An 18119-nucleotide genomic window follows, 5' to 3' on the forward strand; every position below is an offset into this window, starting at 1 on the left:
AGGAAGCCAGGGCTGGAAAGACAGTTCAAAAATATGCCAAGGCCCATGTTGAAAGGAAGCTGACTGCCAGGAACTGGGCAGAGGGCAAGAGGCATCAGGGACCGCCTGAGGGCCCTAGCTGAGGCATAAACTTTCCATAAGCTTCCCAGGCTTTCTGCCAGTCCCAGAGGATGGTCAGCTAGGGAATGAGTAGGAAGAGAGAGGAGGAATAGCACTGATTGAGGACCTACTATGTGCTAACCACGACTTCCCATTCATTCACTTTTTTACACAGAAAATCTGGTGCATTTGTTCTCTACAGCCTTAGGAGGGGCCCTATGATCCAGGCAAAGGCAGATAAAGATGAGATGGAGACTCAGAGAGTTGATATAACTTGTCTGTCTTCTCCAAAGTCTGTGCTCATCTCAGTGCACCACATGCCTCAGCCTAGGTGCAGGAGAGTATGTGGGATCCCAGAGACTGTGGGGAGACACCTCAGAGCTGTCTGTGGTATGACCGTGTACTAGTGTGTAACTGCCTAGTCTGAGGGCACTCATGAACTGCGCACTCTCTAGAAACTTGTCTACTGAAATTGTCAGCAGCCACTGTCCCGGGGTGCCTGGCTGCTACTACCATTGTCCTTCAGTTCAATGCCTCAGCTCGGCACATTCATTAGATACTTGGTTTACTTGGCAAACGAGCCGAGTTTAAAATCCACCAGGCTACTTTGCTCCTGTAAAATAAATAAATACATGCTTCTGTAAAGCTTCAGGAAACCAAACTGACCTGAACTGCACTGGCCCAGGGAGTAGGGCCAGTTGAAAAGTAGGGACTTGGTCACCATCTTCAAAGGACTAAGAGCAGCCTTGGGGACAAGAGAGCACACAAGCATATGACAAACCCAACAGGAGGTTCATCTCTGAAGGTGTCTATGTGCTCCATCTATGCTGCCCAGCTTAGGACAATTAGTGTCCTAAGAAATTATGGTCAAAGAATTAACAATTATAACCAAAGAAATGGCCTCTCGGTCAACATCGGAGTCCTTCCCCCAAAAAATTATGCCTAGAATAAGGACAGGAGGGCTGGCTTGGAGAAGGCAGCCTTGCTACCATCAACTGTAAACATTTAAGACATGCTCCAAACTCTCCATATGTCCAGAAAAATAATGAGCCTGCCATCTGGTCTTGTATTTACATCCTTCTGGAACCTAATTATTTTTAGGACTGTACCTCTTCTAAGGTCAGTGTATGCCATATTCATCCATTCATGCATTTGGCAAATATTTATTTTGCAGACCATCTGGGTTGAGCCTTGGAAAGTCATAGATTCATCAGGGATGACTCTGGCCCTCAAGTAACTCACAGTTTGAGTGGGGATTACAAGCAAGTAAAAGCAATCAGGGAGCAGGGTGTGATAGGTTCTCTGATGTAGGGATGCACAGAAAGGGGATTCATAATCAAAAATTCAAACAAAAGGAATGTGGTGGTACATGCCTGAATCCCAGCATCTCAGAAGGCTGAGGCAGGAGGATTGCAAGTTTGAGGGCAGCCTCCACAACTTAGGGAGACCTTATCTCAAAATTAAAAATAGGGAGGGCTGGGGATGTGGCTCAGTGATAAGCACCCCTGGATTCAATCCCAAGTACCAAAAAATAGAGAGCCACTGCAGGGTTCCCCAGATGTGCCCTGCCCCTGAGCTCTCTGCTTGCATCTTCTGAGGGTGTCCTGACCAGGCACTGGTTGGGCACTGGGAAGACAGAAATATGACCAAGGCCCACGGGATCACAGTGCAGTGAAGGAGACAGCAGTACTCACAAATAAGTCAAGTAAAATGTGATACCTGCTATAAATAACCGCATAGGAACAACAGGGAAGAAATGACTAATTCTAGAGGAGGAGAAACCAATTTCCAGGAGAGGGTGTGATTTCATTAGTTGTTGATGAAACAGGGTTTCAACAGGGGTGTGCCAAAACTTTCTCCAAAGCCTCAGGGGCCCTAAACTCCAGCGTGAGGGGGTGGCATCCTCTGTGAATTAAGAGACTTGGTCTAAATTCCTTAGTTCTAGGCTCCCTATTTTTAAACTGAGGATGATAACTGTGCCTACCTTGGGGGACTGGTGGCTGTGACAGGTAATGAAATGATCCTTATTAAGTGTCTATTGTGGTGTTTTGCACATAGAGTTAGCAATTATTGTTCCATCTTGTCCCCTCCTGGTTTCCATCCTTGGACACTGAAAGTCGTCCTTTCTCCTCACTTGGCTACCCACTCCTCTGACGTCCTCCTCCATCATTTCTGTTGCTATGATACCATACCAAGAGATGCAGGGAATGACTGCTTTATAGCACCATGAAAGGAAAGGGGGTCTGGTGGTTAGTTTCTATTTCCATAAAAAAGAGAACCAGCCCGACAGAATGGGAGAGAGGGAGACACCAACAGAACTCTAGGCAGGCAGGTTTTATTTTTTATTTAAAATTCCACAGGCAGTCCTGTAGGCAGACAGAGAAGCCACCACGCCACAGGTAGACAGGCTGGCAGCTCGTCACCTCTGTCAGGTTCTCCACAGCTGTGTGTTGTCTTCTGGATGCGGCTGACGGGGGTTAATCTGTGGTTATTGTGATTCTCTTTCCAGCTGAGTGTGGGAACTCAGTCACCGGCACTCAGGGTACTCTGCTGTCCCCCAACTTTCCTGTGAACTACAATAACAATCACGAATGCATCTACTCCATCCAGACCCAACTGGGGAAGGGGATTCAGCTTAAAGCCAGGGCATTTGAACTCTCAGAAGGAGACATCCTCAAGGTAAAAATCGATGACTGCATAGCGCATGCGTGTGAAGGTGTGTGCTCGTCCCTGCAGGAATGGTCCAAGCTTTCTCCTTCCTCCCTGAGTCCCAAGATGGTATCCTCACACAACTGGGAGGAAGTGAGGATCAGAAAGAGAGTGTACATGAGCATCTGAGAATGTAGGTTTGGAATGTGCTCAAGGGCTCCTGCCGCCATAGGTGAGTGTGGCTCATGGGAGTTGACTGCATCATAAAAATAACAGTAGTTCAGTTGGAGCAGCCAGTGGGCCAGGTTTTCCATTGTGAGTGCCGACTTTTCACGTGAATCATGAAGAGCTCACAGTGTGTGTGTGTGTGTGTGTGTGTGTGTGTGTTGTGTGTGTGCGTGTGCACACACATTTGTGTAGCTACATGTTTGTGGATATAGATACTTTTACATATATATTTTCACATGGGTGTGATTCTGTGAGAGTACTTGGCATCCTGCACTCAGATGTGATTTGAGGAGGCAGTGAGTGTCCATGTACCATGATAAAGGCCCTCGTGTGACATTGCCACTAAAGAAAGTGAGCTCAAGGCACATAAATATGTAAGAGAAAGAAAGGACAGGATGGGATGGTAGCACTACCGAGAGGGAGTTGGTGAGATCCTGACACACACACGTCTTGTAGTTCCCTGTGTGATCATGTGACTATCTCCAATAATGCACCCTGTGTGTGTTTACGTATGATCAAGGGGTTGATGTTGGAGAATCTATCAAAGAGCTGTCCTAATAAAATGGATTCTGAAGACAGCCTCGTCCAGAGTAAGTCTATTTTTATCCTAGACAAAGGATCTTTTGTAGTTTATTCCAATACAGTTTTATTCTCTATAGCCAGAGAAGTCCTGACATTAGAAGAAAAAAAAATAGAAGCAACCAAAGGTCACTACTCTGGAAATTCCATAGAGAAGCCATGAAATGCCCATCTTTTTTATGTTCAGATGATACTCTTGACCCACCCTGGGGCATGTGTTCTCCGCTGTGTGTGTGTGTGTGTGTGTGTGAGAGAGAGAGAGAAAGAGAGAGAGACATTTTTCACTCTTACTTAATCTCCTTTGAACCCAAGCTGCACTCATGAGATGACAAACTGGGGCTGGGTGTGTATGAAATAGGACAGAACAATCCCAGGGGGCTGTCATTGGCTTCTTCAGCTCTGCTTTCAATGCCGCATAGAAACAAGACAAGCGGACACAGGAGAGTTTGATACCCTTGTGATATACCCTATGATACCACACCAACAGATGCAGGGATACATCTGCTGTATGCACTGTCACAGATCCGCAAGCCAGATACATGCACAGATTCACGCGCACACACACACACACACACACACACACACACACCATGCCTTCAGGCCTCTCCCTGGATCCTCACTTCTCTCCATCTGCTTGCTCTTCATCAACGGCATGACTTCAGAGGACCTAACCAGCACAGCAGGGCAGAGAGGCCTCCTCTCTGTCATGGTGCAGATGAAGGGATGTGAGCTGGGCCATGCAGAGGCCTTCCTGGATGAAGGAAAAGGCAGCTTTGAGGCACAGGTCATAATTAGCAGATGTTGGGGGGTTGGGTCAAGTTCTGTGCACAGGGCTTGATAGGGGTGGAGGGGCAGAAATGGCTGCTGGAGGTCACATGGATCATGGCCAGGGCCCTAGCTCCCTCAATAGGGTGGTTCAGATTCAGGCTTTCAGAACCCAAGACTGGCCAACGGTGTGCCTGCACAACTGTCTGGCCTCGGCATCAGGTGATCAGCGTAACAGACAGGCAGAAGAGTGATTTTCCAAGGCAGCCAGGGTAACAAATGGGCAGAAGTTGTAGGGCAGAGGTCAGGGAGGCTTCACACAGGCACACCTGCAGAGTTGCAGGGAGGGGAAGAATCCCTGATTTTCTAAAAGAGGACCACCCCAGACTCCAGACCTGGCCTCTGCAGCCACATGCCCAGCCAGCCCTGCCACCCAGCTTGTAATATGGAGCTCAACCTTCTTGACAAAGAGTGTCCTGTGTCTGCATCTCAAACCTGCTCACTAGGTTGCATTGTGGTTCTGATGTGGCTGAAAGGCCACAAGCGTCCCTGTGACCACTGGAATTTCTGGAACAAATTCCTAGGGAATTCCTAGGGAAGGAAGAGCAATGGATTCCAGGAGATTGGGATAGCATCTGTGTCCCCTCCTAGGACCCTTATCCTTCCCAGACTCCTTACCTTCCAGAGGGAGAACCTGGGTCACCAATGGGTACCAGAACTATTTCTGGTTTCTTTTAATGAAAGAATTAAAAGAAACCACCGTCGTAGTTTCTCAGCAGAATACAGAGCCACCCTGCCACCTCAGGTGGCTGCAGCAGCCCTGCTGTTGAAGCCTGCCATCTGCTCTACTTCCACATGGATATGTGTGGAAGGAACCCAATGCACAACAATCCCCTCCAAGAACATCTGCCATTGCCCTAGTGTGACCGGCCCATCTGCCTGAATGCTGGTATGTTCCTAATCCCAAGGCCTTGCCTGTCCCTACGAAGATTCCTCTGAGCTCCAAGGAAATCTATCCACACTTTACTTGTCTCTTGAGATAGGATATCTCCTGCATCTGACTAACCCTCCAAACTTTCTTGCATTTCTGACTCATGAAAAATCCGTGTTTCCCTGAATGTGTTCCATGCCCTCAATAACTGCAGATTTCCCAGAATCACCCCGTACTTGTCACTCCAGCTTGTCTCCCATAACCACCTGACTTCTTTTCCTTTGGTCCCTGCCAGGTGATTTTGCTACTACCTTCAGATGAGTAAGAAAGGAGAGGCTTTTAAATGCAATAAGATGTTTGCAAAATGCAAAAGGAAACACCACTTCCAGCTCATGAGGGCAAAAGAAGCACATGCATGTAACTACATCCTCCACCAGTTCCCAGTAGAATAACCAAAGGGACATAAGACAGAGGAATGTGGTCTCAGCCCTAGAAATTGGGCAAAAGTGTCTTTCGCATAAAAGTTAAAGGAATTTCTGCCAAATGGAATATTCAAGGAAGAATCTGTATTGAGAAAGGGCCTAAGCAAATTGCAATTCATGCAAATGAAGCAAAATCCTGCCTGTTGGTTAAGGACCAGAAACCCAAAAATCCATGTAAGACTGTGTAGTTCAGAGCAGCAGAGCCTGGGACCAAGAATATAGACCACTGGCAGGAACAAAATCTCCATCCTTCTAGCTCCTCCAGACGGGAGCCTACATGGATTCCCCCTTGACATGACTTCCTGGCCTTCATTTGGCTTTGGGGGGGCACATCAGGAAAAGCAAGTAACACCATGCTGGTACATAACCAGGGTGGCAAGTCTCACTAGGGAAGGGGCTACCATCTCTCTACCGCTCTCCCTCTCTCAGTTGGAAATGCCTCAGCTTGCTGTGCCCTGTTTGGGCCTAGCTCTTCTGCTCCCCGTTAGAGACTTGGGGTGTTTACATTCTCCACTGCCATTCTCCCTCCACAATGATATGCCAACAAGGAAATTAACCAGAGGTGTGTAAATATTCAGGGGATCAGAAGGAGGAGGCCTGCCTGAGGAATCAGAGCTAATTGCCCCTCTGTAAGCAACTAAGGACAGAAACACACTTTAAAAGCTCTGAATTTGTATTCTTAACAGGATTTGAGAGAGTATTATATTGATGGCACAAAAAAAAAGGCAATAATGAAAACAGAGCCATCTGAGATGAGGAAAGATTGGATGGAGATGAAAAACATGATCACCCAATTAGAAAATGGAATGGAGGCGATGAATGGAAGAGAGTGAGCCACAGAAAAATAAAGTTAGTTCATTATAAGATGTGTTGAAGAACTTCTCCACATCTCATAAGGAAATGAAAAGGAGGGTTCCATTATATTAACAAAATGTACAATCAATCCACAGTAAAACTTTATGTGCCAAATAACATAATATAAATAAATTAAATAAAAACTGATAGGAATATAAAAAAATTAATAAAGTTACAGTCATCGTGGGAGATTTTAATGTACCTCCCTTAGTCTCTGACATGTCACTCAGATTAAAAATAAATAAGGATTTGGGTCGTTTGGATAATATAACAGAATAAATCCAAAGAAAGTAGGGGAAAGATACTTCTAAAGATGAAAGCAGAAATGACTAGAAAAAGAATAGCAATTATCTACAAAACCAACTGGTTGATAATGAAATAGATACACATGGCAGGATGAATCAAGGAATTAAAATGTGACAAATTAAAATGAGACAAATGTGTAATGCTAGGCATGAAAAAGGGAACATAATCCTTGATACAATAGAGATTGTGAAAAGAAGAAAATATTTAGAAACAACTGTTCTTTCAAGAAATCTGAAAGCTCAAGTGAAATGGAAATTTTTGTAGATGAAAAGTACTATGATGTAAATAAATGAAAATCTGAATAAACCAGAAACCATTAACAAATTGGAATTCTCCTAGATTCCTTCTCAAAAGCCCCAGGACTAGACTGTTTTACAGGTAAACTTTAATAAAACTTAAAGAAATAATGAATCCCCACAGTAATCCAAATATTCTAGAAAAGATAAAAATGAAGATCCATGTCCCAACTCTTTTTTTTTTTTAATGCATCAAATAGAAACCTGGATGACAATGAGGAGAATGGTGTTGACCAAGGCTGGGGAGTGCTGGCACCAGACCATATCAAATGGGATAGTCTCGATTACACAGGAGGAATAGGGATTTTTTCCTTGAGATTTATTGCAAAATATGATAACAATGATGATAAATAATAATGTACATTACACCACAAAAAGAATAAGTACTTGAGGTGATGAATATTCTAATTGGCTTGATTTGATTCTCCACATTGTATTCATATATCACAATATCAATTATCATGTGTCAATTTATAATTTAAAAATTAATTAAAAAAAAAACAAACTATTAGACCAAACAATCTCAAGATCATAAATCTAAAAATCCTGGCTATGATATCAGACTGAATCTAGCTGGATGATAAAGCAAAGATGACCAAGGGCCTCTGAGGCCAGGAGTGTGAGGATGTGTCAACTGTGGGAAAAGCTCATAATGTTTATTCTTTAGACGAATCACATGAGATTGCCTTTGTTATAGTCAAAACTGGCCAAATATTGGCCATTTCCTGTGACTCAACCTAACATCCTATAAACAGACTAGAAGAGAAAAACACACGATCCTGCTGACCCATTCCCCAAACATCAGGTGATCAAGTTCAATATCCATTCACAATTTTTAAAAGTATTCATAAAACTGTGAATAGTGCCTTCTCAATTTGATACAGTGTTTCTCCCAAACACCTACCACAAACACTGTACTTAATGGCAACACTTCCTGAGGATTTCTAGTGGCATCAAGCCCAAGAACAGTGACTTTGCCATCACCCGTAGAATCAGCATTGCACTGATGATCCAAGCCCGTACAATTATACCCAGAAATGAAAAGGAAACCATTAAAATTATTTATAGACAAGAGACATAGTCCATGCAAATAAACATCCAGAGAGAAATATATAGGAATATGGAAAATTGCCTCTCTTATTTAGAAAATACAAAAGGATCAACAAATAAACCATGAGAACTGATAGGACAAGTCAGTAAAGCAGCTGGTGTTTCTACAACCAATTATAATATGTAATCAGGGAGGAAAATCTCATTCGTAATAGAATAAAAACTATAAGCCACCTAGGAATAAGTCCTCCAAAATGTGGATAATCTTTACTGAGAAAATTATAAAGCGTTATTTTAAAGGAAATATAACTAAAATAAATGCAGGGAGATGTCCTTCCCCATGGATGAACAGCCACTCACGGGAGAGAAGAGGGGAATTGTTGATACTCAATTACCACAGCCTCAGTGAGAATCAAGGAAATACAAATTAGAGTGAGATACCATTTTGCACCCATCAAACTGGAAAAAAATTATGCCTGGAAATACTAAGAGCTGGTGAGGATATAAAATGATGAAAAGAGCCATCCACTGCTATGGGATGGTATTGATTGGTATTCCTCTTCTTCAGAGAGCAATCTGGAAATAGCTAGCAAAGCTGAAGATGTGTCTTCCCTCAACCAGCTTCTTGTGCTGGAGAAACTCAAGCCAGGCATGTTCATGGACACAATAATGCTTGCATTGTGTTTTAGTCACCTTAGTCGCTGCTATGACTAAAGGATCTGACCCTAACAACTGTAAGGAGGAAAAGTTTATTTAAGGGCTCACGGTTTTAGACCTCTTAGTCCATAGGAGGCCCACTCCATTCCTTGGGGCTCTAGGTGAGGCTAAACATCACGGTGGAGTGTGTGGCAGAGGGAAGCAGCTCACATGAGATCAGGAAGCAGAAAGAGACTCCACTTGCCAGATACAAATATATACCCAAAGCCACACCCCAACTCCCACCTCCTCCAGCCACACCCTACCAAGTCAGTTACCACTCCCTTAATCCCTATCAGGGGATTAAAACATTGATTGGATTAAGACTCTCACAACCCAATCGTTTCTCCTCTGAACCTTCTTGCATTGTCTCACATGTGAGATTTTGGGGGACACCTCACATCCAAACCATAACACATCATCACTTAGCATGTTCATTTGGAAACCAGCTGCCTTGCTAACCTGTCTTACTAGATGTCCCGGACATGTGTAGATTCTCCTGGATTTCTGAGAGAGATGTTCCCCTCTCCCTGTAACTGATGAACTGGATCATCCAGCAAGAGCCTGTGAGGAAATAAATGTGTGCAAAGGCCCAATTCCCTAAAGCAATCGAAAATATAAAAATACCCAGGAATAAGTAGAGAAATTCACTGAGAGACATAAATGACAACTTGATTAAATGGAGTCAGACACCATGAATATGGATCAGAAGAGTTAATATCCCACAGGTGCATTTTTTCTCAAATCAATCCATACATTTTAATGTAACTTGGAATGACACAAGTTTTCTTTTTTGCATATTTGCTTTATTTTTTTTAATTTGGGGAAATTCTTGAGTTTATCTAGAAGAGTAAATATGGGAGAATTTTTTAGGTGGAAATGAAGACTTTCTTACTATATATTTAAATATGCTATCAACCTACACAAACTAAAAACATGGGTCATGCACAGGAATAGACAAATAGCCAAATGCTGTGGAATAGAAGGTTCACGAACAAACCACATTTACGTAACTATATATGAATTACATCTGAATTTAAAAGATATATGAATTTAAAATTGGTATTAGAAGGAACATTTACAAACAGGCTTTTGTGAAATGACTAACCAACTAGGGAATAAAGGTAGAATCTTATATGATAGGCCAAAATAAATTCTAGGTGGATTGAAGAATAAAAATGCTAGAAGCCAGGTACTATGGTGCATGCCTATAATCCCAGTGGCTTAGGAGGCTGAGGAAGGAGGATCTTTAGTTCAAAGCCAGCCTCGGCAACTTAGCAAGGCACTAAACAAATTAGCAAGACCTCATCTCAAAATAAAATATATTTTAAAAAATGGCTGGGGATGTAGTTCAGAGGTTAAATAGCCCTGAGTTTAATCCATGATTACCATCCCCCACAATACTAGAGGAAACATTGGTTTATTTATTTACCATATATTTTCTGAGTGCCAGGACGCATATTCTGTACACTGTTGTGCAAGTAATTACGTTGTGGATTGGGTTAATGTTATGATGGAAATCCCTGCAGCTATTTAATTGCCACTGTGAAAAAATACTTAATGACTTGAAAAGTACACACGCTATGTTAAGTGAAAGAGTTTAGGGTTGTCTACTGTATTGATAGTTTGAGCTTCTTTTTATAAAATAAAAAATATTAATAAATCTAGGTAAGGAAAGTAAGGACAAAGCTTGGAAGGATTATACCAAAATCCAACAAGTACTGAGAGTTGTTTTTCTTTTCTCTGTGCTTTTCTGTTTTAGAAGTTGTTCTGCAATGCACATTTTATTGTAATTCTACAAAAACATTTTTGTGCCTAGCAAATGAGAATGAATTATGCTTTAAAATTAAAGAAAATATCCTGTACTCATTATACTTTTTATTAATTAACAATAATTTCTTCATACCATCATCCATCCAGTGAATGCTCAAATTTCCAATGAGCTCATAAATGTCATAGTGTTTTTTTAAATTTACAGTTTATTCAAATCAGTCTCTAAGGTCCATTGGACAATAGTAGATTAGTTATCTCGTGTGTTTGTTAACCTGTAGATTTCTCCCTCCATCTCTTTTCTTTTTATGCTTGTAATTTATTTGTTAAAAAAAAAATCTGGCTGTTTGTTCAGTGGAATTTTTCACACTCTGGATTTTGCTGACTTCCAGCGCATAGTATCATTTTTAGTATTCCTCCTTCCTCGGTATGTCCTATAGGATGGGAATTGGATCTAGTGGCTTGATCTGATCAGGTTTGACTCTTTGGCAAGGTGATTCCCTAGATGGTGATCTGTTTTCCATTAAGAAGCTCTTGATGTTTAGTTTTCTGCCTTATGGTGATGTTAGCAACTGATGAGAATTAACGCCTTGATCCATGAATTCAAATGTATGCCTCAATGGGTAAAAATATTTTTATAATAATTTGGATACAGTCATGGGCTAAACTTCTGAATTGGTGCCATCTCTGTGTTGGTTGGACTCCAGGATCCTCTCAGTATTTCAATAATGTAACCACCAACACATCAGATCTGGAAACAGACTTAAGGCTCCCAGCAGCCTAAATGAATCTCTGTAATCTATAGCACTGTGAGCTCGAAGGATGGCTTCCTTTACAAAGTGCTGCTTCATAAATAGGAGGATGGAAATATTGTTCCAATTTGCTGGCAGCTGGCTCCACATTGTGCACCATGCACAAATATTCATCACCCACCCATAGATCCCATCTTTGATATTTACTAAAGCACCAGGGGTTCTTTCACTCAATCACAACTTCTGTTGTTATTTGTACAATTATCTAGGAAGGAGCAGCAACCTCGAAACCTGGGGAGCCAGTTCATTATTCTGATGATTGTTGTCTTTGCTGGTGCTCAGAAGTTCAGGGGACAGATGGGAATCAGGGAGGCCAGATGCCTGTGCCATTCCACCCTTGGCAAGCCCAGCAGGCCCTAGCTGGAGCCCTCATTACAAGGGGAAGGGGCAGAGACTGAGCTTGGAGAAGGGAAAGTCACCATACCCTGCTGGTCATTTTTACTCCATCCTACCTGTGTTCCAGGGATCCTGTCCAGCAGATGGTTAAGACAGGTCACCCTATGGTGAGATGGGAGTCAGGTCCTCTCCTCTCCTGGAAGGACGGGAGTGGCTGTTTAGCAATGTAGAGATGTCGAATGCTTTCAGCCCGCCTGTCTGCAGAAACAGATGGCTGGGGAGTCAGGCAGTCCCAACCTGGCCTCCCCAGGCTGCTGAAGAGGAAGCTGGTGCCATATGAGGGTTGAGGGACCAGGAGCAGGTTTCCCTGGAAAGGTTGGAACGGCAACCAGTTTTCAAAGATTAGATTCACAATGGAGATGGGCTGGGCACAGCACTGACACCGAGAGGAAACAGGACAATTGATTGGTCAGCCGCCAGCTTCGTGCTGCCACCTTCCTTGCTAATGACAATTAACTACCCATCTAGCAGTGGTTGTCAGTGCTGACACCTGGGAAGGTGGGCCATGGGGTGTGACATGTGGTCAATATAAGGCCATGCTGGTGTTACCAGATTGGGATGTCTCCTGCCCAGGTCTACGATGGCAACAACAACTCTGCCCGTTTGCTGGGGGTGTTCAGCCGCTCTGAGATGTTGGGAGTGACTTTGAATAGCACGTCTAGCAGTCTGTGGCTGGATTTCATCACCGATGCAGAAAACACCAGTCAGGGCTTTGAGCTACAGTTTTCCAGTAAGTCTTTCCCGCATCTGAATGGACAATGAAGTTGGGCTTTCTCATTGTACTCATTTGTTTGAGCTCCTGTTTATCTGGTAGACATGCTCTTATAGACTATTTCAGAGTCCAGTAGGTCTCCATCAATTGAGGGATGGATAAATAAAATGAGATATGTCTGTACAATGGAATATTATGTGGCCATAAAAACAAATGAAGTAGTGATACATGCTTCAACATAAGTGGGGCTTGGAAAAATTACACAGTCCAAGAAGACAGTTACAAAGACCACATAGTATATGACTTCATTTTTACAAACTGCCCAAAGCAAGCAAATCTATAGAGACAGAAGGCAAATTTGCTGAGAGTGCTGAGAGAAAAACTCATCTAGGCTGCTTTTTGAGGTGATAAAAGTGTTCTAGAACCAACAGTGATACCAGTCGCACAGCTCTGTGGTTAGATAAAAGAAGACACTGAACTCTACACTTTAGATGGATGAATTATGACATGTGAATTGTGTCTCAATAAATATATTAGGGGTTTAAAAAGTAAACAATGTCTATTCAGGATCCCCTTGTCTGGATGTCAGGCCACCTGGCGAAGGGATCTTTGCCTATTTCAGAGATGGCTCAGTGCATGAGGATTAAATAGACTCAAATTTGAATTCCATTTCCATTACCTGAAAGTCACATGAGTTTGGAACAATTTATTTAACCTTCCTAAGTCAATGCTCTGGGTTGTAAAACGCAGATGATTAAACCTACCTAAGACTCCTGTGAATTAACAACTGAGAGGCAGCAGATGCCAAGCCCCATAGCAGGAGCTCTGTATAAGTCAGTTTCTTCCTTTTCCAACAGAATATGTTTAAACAGGGCATAATGAGGCTCTTGAATGTACATTTAAAGTGACTTTTCCGTATTATCCTGTCCCATCACAATGTCTCAGAGAGCAAATTGGAAGGAACAAGTCTCTAGCAAAATGCTGTGGGGTCAACAAAAGAAATAGAAAATCCAGCGCCTAGGCCTGAAAACTATTAAAAAGCTGGACTCATTTACATGTAAGCACAGGGGAGAGAATGTTCCCTGGAAATGCTGAGGGATCCCAAGTGGGTAGCGGTGGCCGGACGTCTTCCTGAGAACCTGGGATTGAAGGAGGAGCAGAAGTTGGGTTTCTGCCCCCACAGGTCCCGCTCACTCTGCCTTTCGTCTCATCTCCAGGTTTTGAGCTCATCAAATGCGAAGACCCCGGAACGCCCCAGTTTGGCTACAAGGTTCATGATGGAGGTCACTTTGCAGGCAGCTCTGTGTCCTTCAGTTGTGACCCTGGCTACAGCCTGCGGGGCAGCCAGGAGCTGCAGTGTCTGAGTGGAGAACGCAGGACCTGGGACCGGCCGCTGCCCACCTGTGTCGGTAGGATGCTCGTGCTGTTCAGGGGCCCCCCTGGTCTCCCCTCACCTGAACTCCAGCCTTGGTCTCATTAAGGATGCCCAGGGCTGGGGGCTATCTACCTGGACTGGATCCTCCTGCTAATAGGCCTTGTGGCTTGTCTCTTCCGCATTTCCTCATGTTCACACCTCATCACACGTGTGCAGCCACACAGTCAGGCACTGGCCAGTCATTATCACACATTTAGCAAGTGGAACCAGAGCCAAATCCTGCCCTCAGGGTGATGGGAGAGTGGTAGACGAATCCATTAAAAAGGGGGAGGTGAGATTTTGCCTGGTTTCCGGGGCTTCCTACCATACCGACACTCCAACAAGTCTCCCACTTACTATGGGTCTCAGTTTCAATGTAAGCAAAATAAGGCGCACGCTCCGTTTTCTGGGAGAATGTTGAAAGAAAGGGTAAGATAATGAACCCTCGCCAATCTTCACTCTTAAGAACATGATTTAAGCTTGCATCTTCTTGAGCCCCTGTTCTTCCTGAACATCAGCAAAGGGTCTCTGGAGGCGGTGCGCAAGTGTCCTAGGACAAGCCACAGTCACCTGGAATGAAGTACAAAATAGGCAAAATCAGACTCTCCGTTTGTCCGGGCTTTTCCCCTCCCTGCTAATCAGGATTCCCACCACACTGTCTGGTCTTGCTTCCCCAGTGGCGGGTCCTGCCCTCTGCTCCCTTCACCACGCATCAAGCCAATGCATCAGTGCAGCTCTGGCTGATCTCATAAGAATAAAACATCTGGTGGGCAAGTATGTAAGTGCCCCCAAGCCCCACAACTGGGCAGGTGTAGGCCTGGGTACATGGAGGCAGAGAAAGAATGAAGTCTGTTTCCTGCCCTCAGGAAACAAAAGCAGATGGTTATATACAAGGTCTTCACTATAAAAAGGGCTGTGTGCAAAGTGTTGGGGCAGAGGAGGAGTTTGCAGCTCAGAGTTGGAAGGAAGGGTGGGTGAGAATTCACCCACAGGAGAGGCGAGCGGGGATGGGGGACTTTCTAGCCTGAGCACAGGACCTACAGACAACACTGCAGTAAGTGTCAGTGGCCACAGTTGGTCCTTTTCCCCCCGAGAAGGTTACATTTCAACAGGATCTGCAATGCGGATACACAGCAGAGAATCAAGGGACAGAATTTTAAGTCTGAAAGTAGGACCAGGGCCCTCACCTGTAAGGAGCCCCCAGGGACTTCCTCTTCCTTTGTCCTCACCGTGGGCCTGGTCTATAGACATGTCCCTTCTCTTTTCCCTTCACCTCTCTTTTCATTTCTTTCTTTTATTCACATGCCAAGCCCTATGCTAGGCCCTAGGAATGCAGAGAAGAGAGCTCCCAGGCCAGCCAGGGGACACATGACTGTACAGCAGTGTGAGGCCTCAGGAAGGAGAGCCCAGCAAGCCGACTCTCAGGGAGGAATGATGACTCACCTTATAAGAAATGTATTTGCTTTGCAGAAAAGATTTACTGTAAGATTCCCTTGACCATCAAATATGCCCACTGGACTAGACTTAGAGGAGCCACTCAAGGCTGGAAAGAATATTTATACTGTGAGCTGTAGAGGCCTTCCCCACGGAGGTCCATCAGGCCCCTCGCTTTTAGCAGGGTGAGGCTGTGTATTGGGGATTATGCGGGCATATTTTCAAATATGTCGCATGTGTTAGACTCCAGCATGCTCTATCAGAGGCAACGACCAGCTTCATCGATGAGTAGACTCAGCAGCCCAACATGCAGCCAGGGCTCTAGGACAGAAAGGAGCAGAAGTTAGGAAGAATAGAATCTTACATCTCATTGGTGAATCTGAGGCAGGCTGGCCTGCTCGGCCCCCTCCTGCCCACCTGCCAGTCCTCAGATAACATGATCCTGTGGGGGAAGAAGAAGCAGTTGTGCTCCTATGGAAGAGCCCCCAGGGCTTCTGCATTCTGAACATTCACTTACTGGGAAGCAGGAGGTACTTCCTGGGAATATGGAAGGAAGCTCTGGCCAGGGACAGAGATGATATCCTGCCACTATTCCAGCCCCTTCCTCCATTGGTGGGGCCAGCAGGCTTCCTCCCCACAATTGTAGTCCTCTCCTGGATGCCCTGCCTTGTCCCCTTTCACTCTGGCTCCCACCCCAAGGCACCATGGGAGGAGGGCCCTCAAGTGAAGCTTGAGCAAAGGGCGTGGTCTCCTGAGCACACTCACGGGTAGGTGGTCCTTGGGGTCCAGGAGATGCTTGGTGGGTCTTTCATAGCAACAAGTGAAGGTCACTATCCCATCTGGGACTTTGATCCCATCTTCTCCTATGGCTTCTAGCATCTCACTTTATCAATTATTTCCTTTCCCAGATAGCACTGCCATGAATCTCTTCCTCTCTTGTTTTCACTCATGCACGTTCAACTCAAACACATAGCATAATTTTCCTGGGAAGCAATAGCTTCTTTCCTTTGTTCGATCATCCACCAGTTCATTCAATAAACATTTATTAAGCTTCTATACTGTGCCAAACACCATAGTCGGCACTTGATGTACAAACATGAGTAAGACAAGGTCCCTGCAGCCAAGGAGCTTATAGTCTGGTGCAGGAGATTGACATTACTTTAATAACAAGTTATACCTCTTCTGACAAAAATCCATTCACATTGTAATGGAGATGCAAAGGAAGACAGTGTCAGCACTACCGGAGGAAGGGAGGGGTATTGCAAAAGGTTTCAAGGGAGGGTGTTTGTCAGGCTGTCAGTCCAAGTAGCAGAATGAGGAGGCCCAGCTGCCTGGGCAAATGGAGCCTGTAACACTCAGCGGGATCAAGGGGTTCGTGGGCTGGGGGTGGGGTAAAGGGAGCCCTGTGGAGGGTTTAGACTAAATTCTGGGAAGGAAGATTGAAAGCATGAGTGCACATTTGCATTTCGTAAAGATCCCTTAGCTGGCACTGCTGAGGGTGGGCTACTGTGCCAGCCGAGAGATGGCAAAGGCCTAAGCTAGGACTCGAGAAAGAGGAGCTAAGTAGAGTCAAAAGTGAAAAGAGTCACAGAAGTTCGGAGACTGGATACTGGAAGCAGATCAGACATGGGAAAGGAAGGAGGAGTAGGGGAGCCACAGCTTGCAATTTAGGTGACACTTCTCACTGGGAATACACATCTCTCTGCAAGACTCCCTGTCTCTAGCTTCAGCCCTCTGTGACCCTCAGAGCTGGAGGACCATGTCTTGGTGGCCTCTGTTCTCCTGGCAGCTGGCACATGCTCCCTTGCCAGTGAGCAAGTGCAAGTGCTTGTGTTTTCTCTCTAGGGGACTCTGAAGAGTTTGGTCACAGAGTAGCCAGGCAGTTCCACACCCATGGACCTGTTTCTTAGTAGGCTTATTCACCCACTTCGAGTGCACAATTTAATATCTTCACAGGGCTGCAAAGTTCCCTAATGTGTAAAGTGATAATTCACTCACATGCTTGCATGTTGCAGTTCTTCCTTATGGAAGTAAGCATCAAGTGTTTACATCAATACGTTAATTCTGGAACATTTTCCCCATTATAAAGAAACCCTATATCCATTAGCAGGCACTTCCCACTAATTCCCTGGGTCCTTCACAACCATTAATATACCTTCTATCTCTATAGATTTACTTGTTCTGGATATTTCCTATAAGTGGAATCACACAATGTTTTACCTATGGGTCTGGCTCCTTTCACTTAGTGTATGCTTTCAAAATTCATCAACATTGTAGCACGTCTCCCAATTTTATTCTTTCTTGTGGCTAATATTCCACTGTATAGATTTATCAACTTTTATATATATTTTCTTCACTTTATGGACATTTGGGTTGTTTTTACTTATTAGCTGCCATGAATGATGAGGCTATCAACATTCATGTCCAAGTGTTTGTGTGAGTGTGTATTTTCATTTCTCTGGGGTGCGTACCTGAGCACAGAAGTGCTGGATCGTGTTTGGTAACTTTGTTTAACATCTCGAAGAACCACCAAATTGGTTTCCAAAGCGTCTGCATCATTGTCCCATTCTGTCCTTGATAAGAGGGTTCTCCCCACCCTCGCCCACTCTTGTAGTCTGTCTTTTGTTATATCCATCCCAGGAGCT

The 18119-nt window shown here is 44.3% G+C and overlaps 1 protein-coding gene across 5 annotated transcripts in view; it reads left to right on the forward strand.

The window, feature by feature from the left end:
* Csmd2 (CUB and Sushi multiple domains 2) overlaps nucleotides 1-18119 on the forward strand; it is a 548321-nt gene that overhangs the window by 379073 nt on the left and 151129 nt on the right. For all 5 annotated transcript variants that reach the window (XM_046468882.1, XM_046468883.1, XM_046468884.1 and 2 more), the window contains 3 exons: nucleotides 2609-2778; nucleotides 12488-12644; nucleotides 13844-14035. In XM_046468882.1, coding sequence (XP_046324838.1) covers nucleotides 2609-2778; nucleotides 12488-12644; nucleotides 13844-14035 — 519 coding nt within the window. The remainder of the gene's footprint in view (nucleotides 1-2608; nucleotides 2779-12487; nucleotides 12645-13843; nucleotides 14036-18119) is intronic.

This window comes from Marmota monax, unplaced genomic scaffold, assembly GCF_021218885.2.
Source record: "Marmota monax isolate L192 unplaced genomic scaffold, Marmota_monax_Labrador192_F-V1.1 WCK01_AAM20220418_F8-fsc00008, whole genome shotgun sequence".
Taxonomy (NCBI): Eukaryota; Metazoa; Chordata; class Mammalia; order Rodentia; family Sciuridae; genus Marmota; species Marmota monax.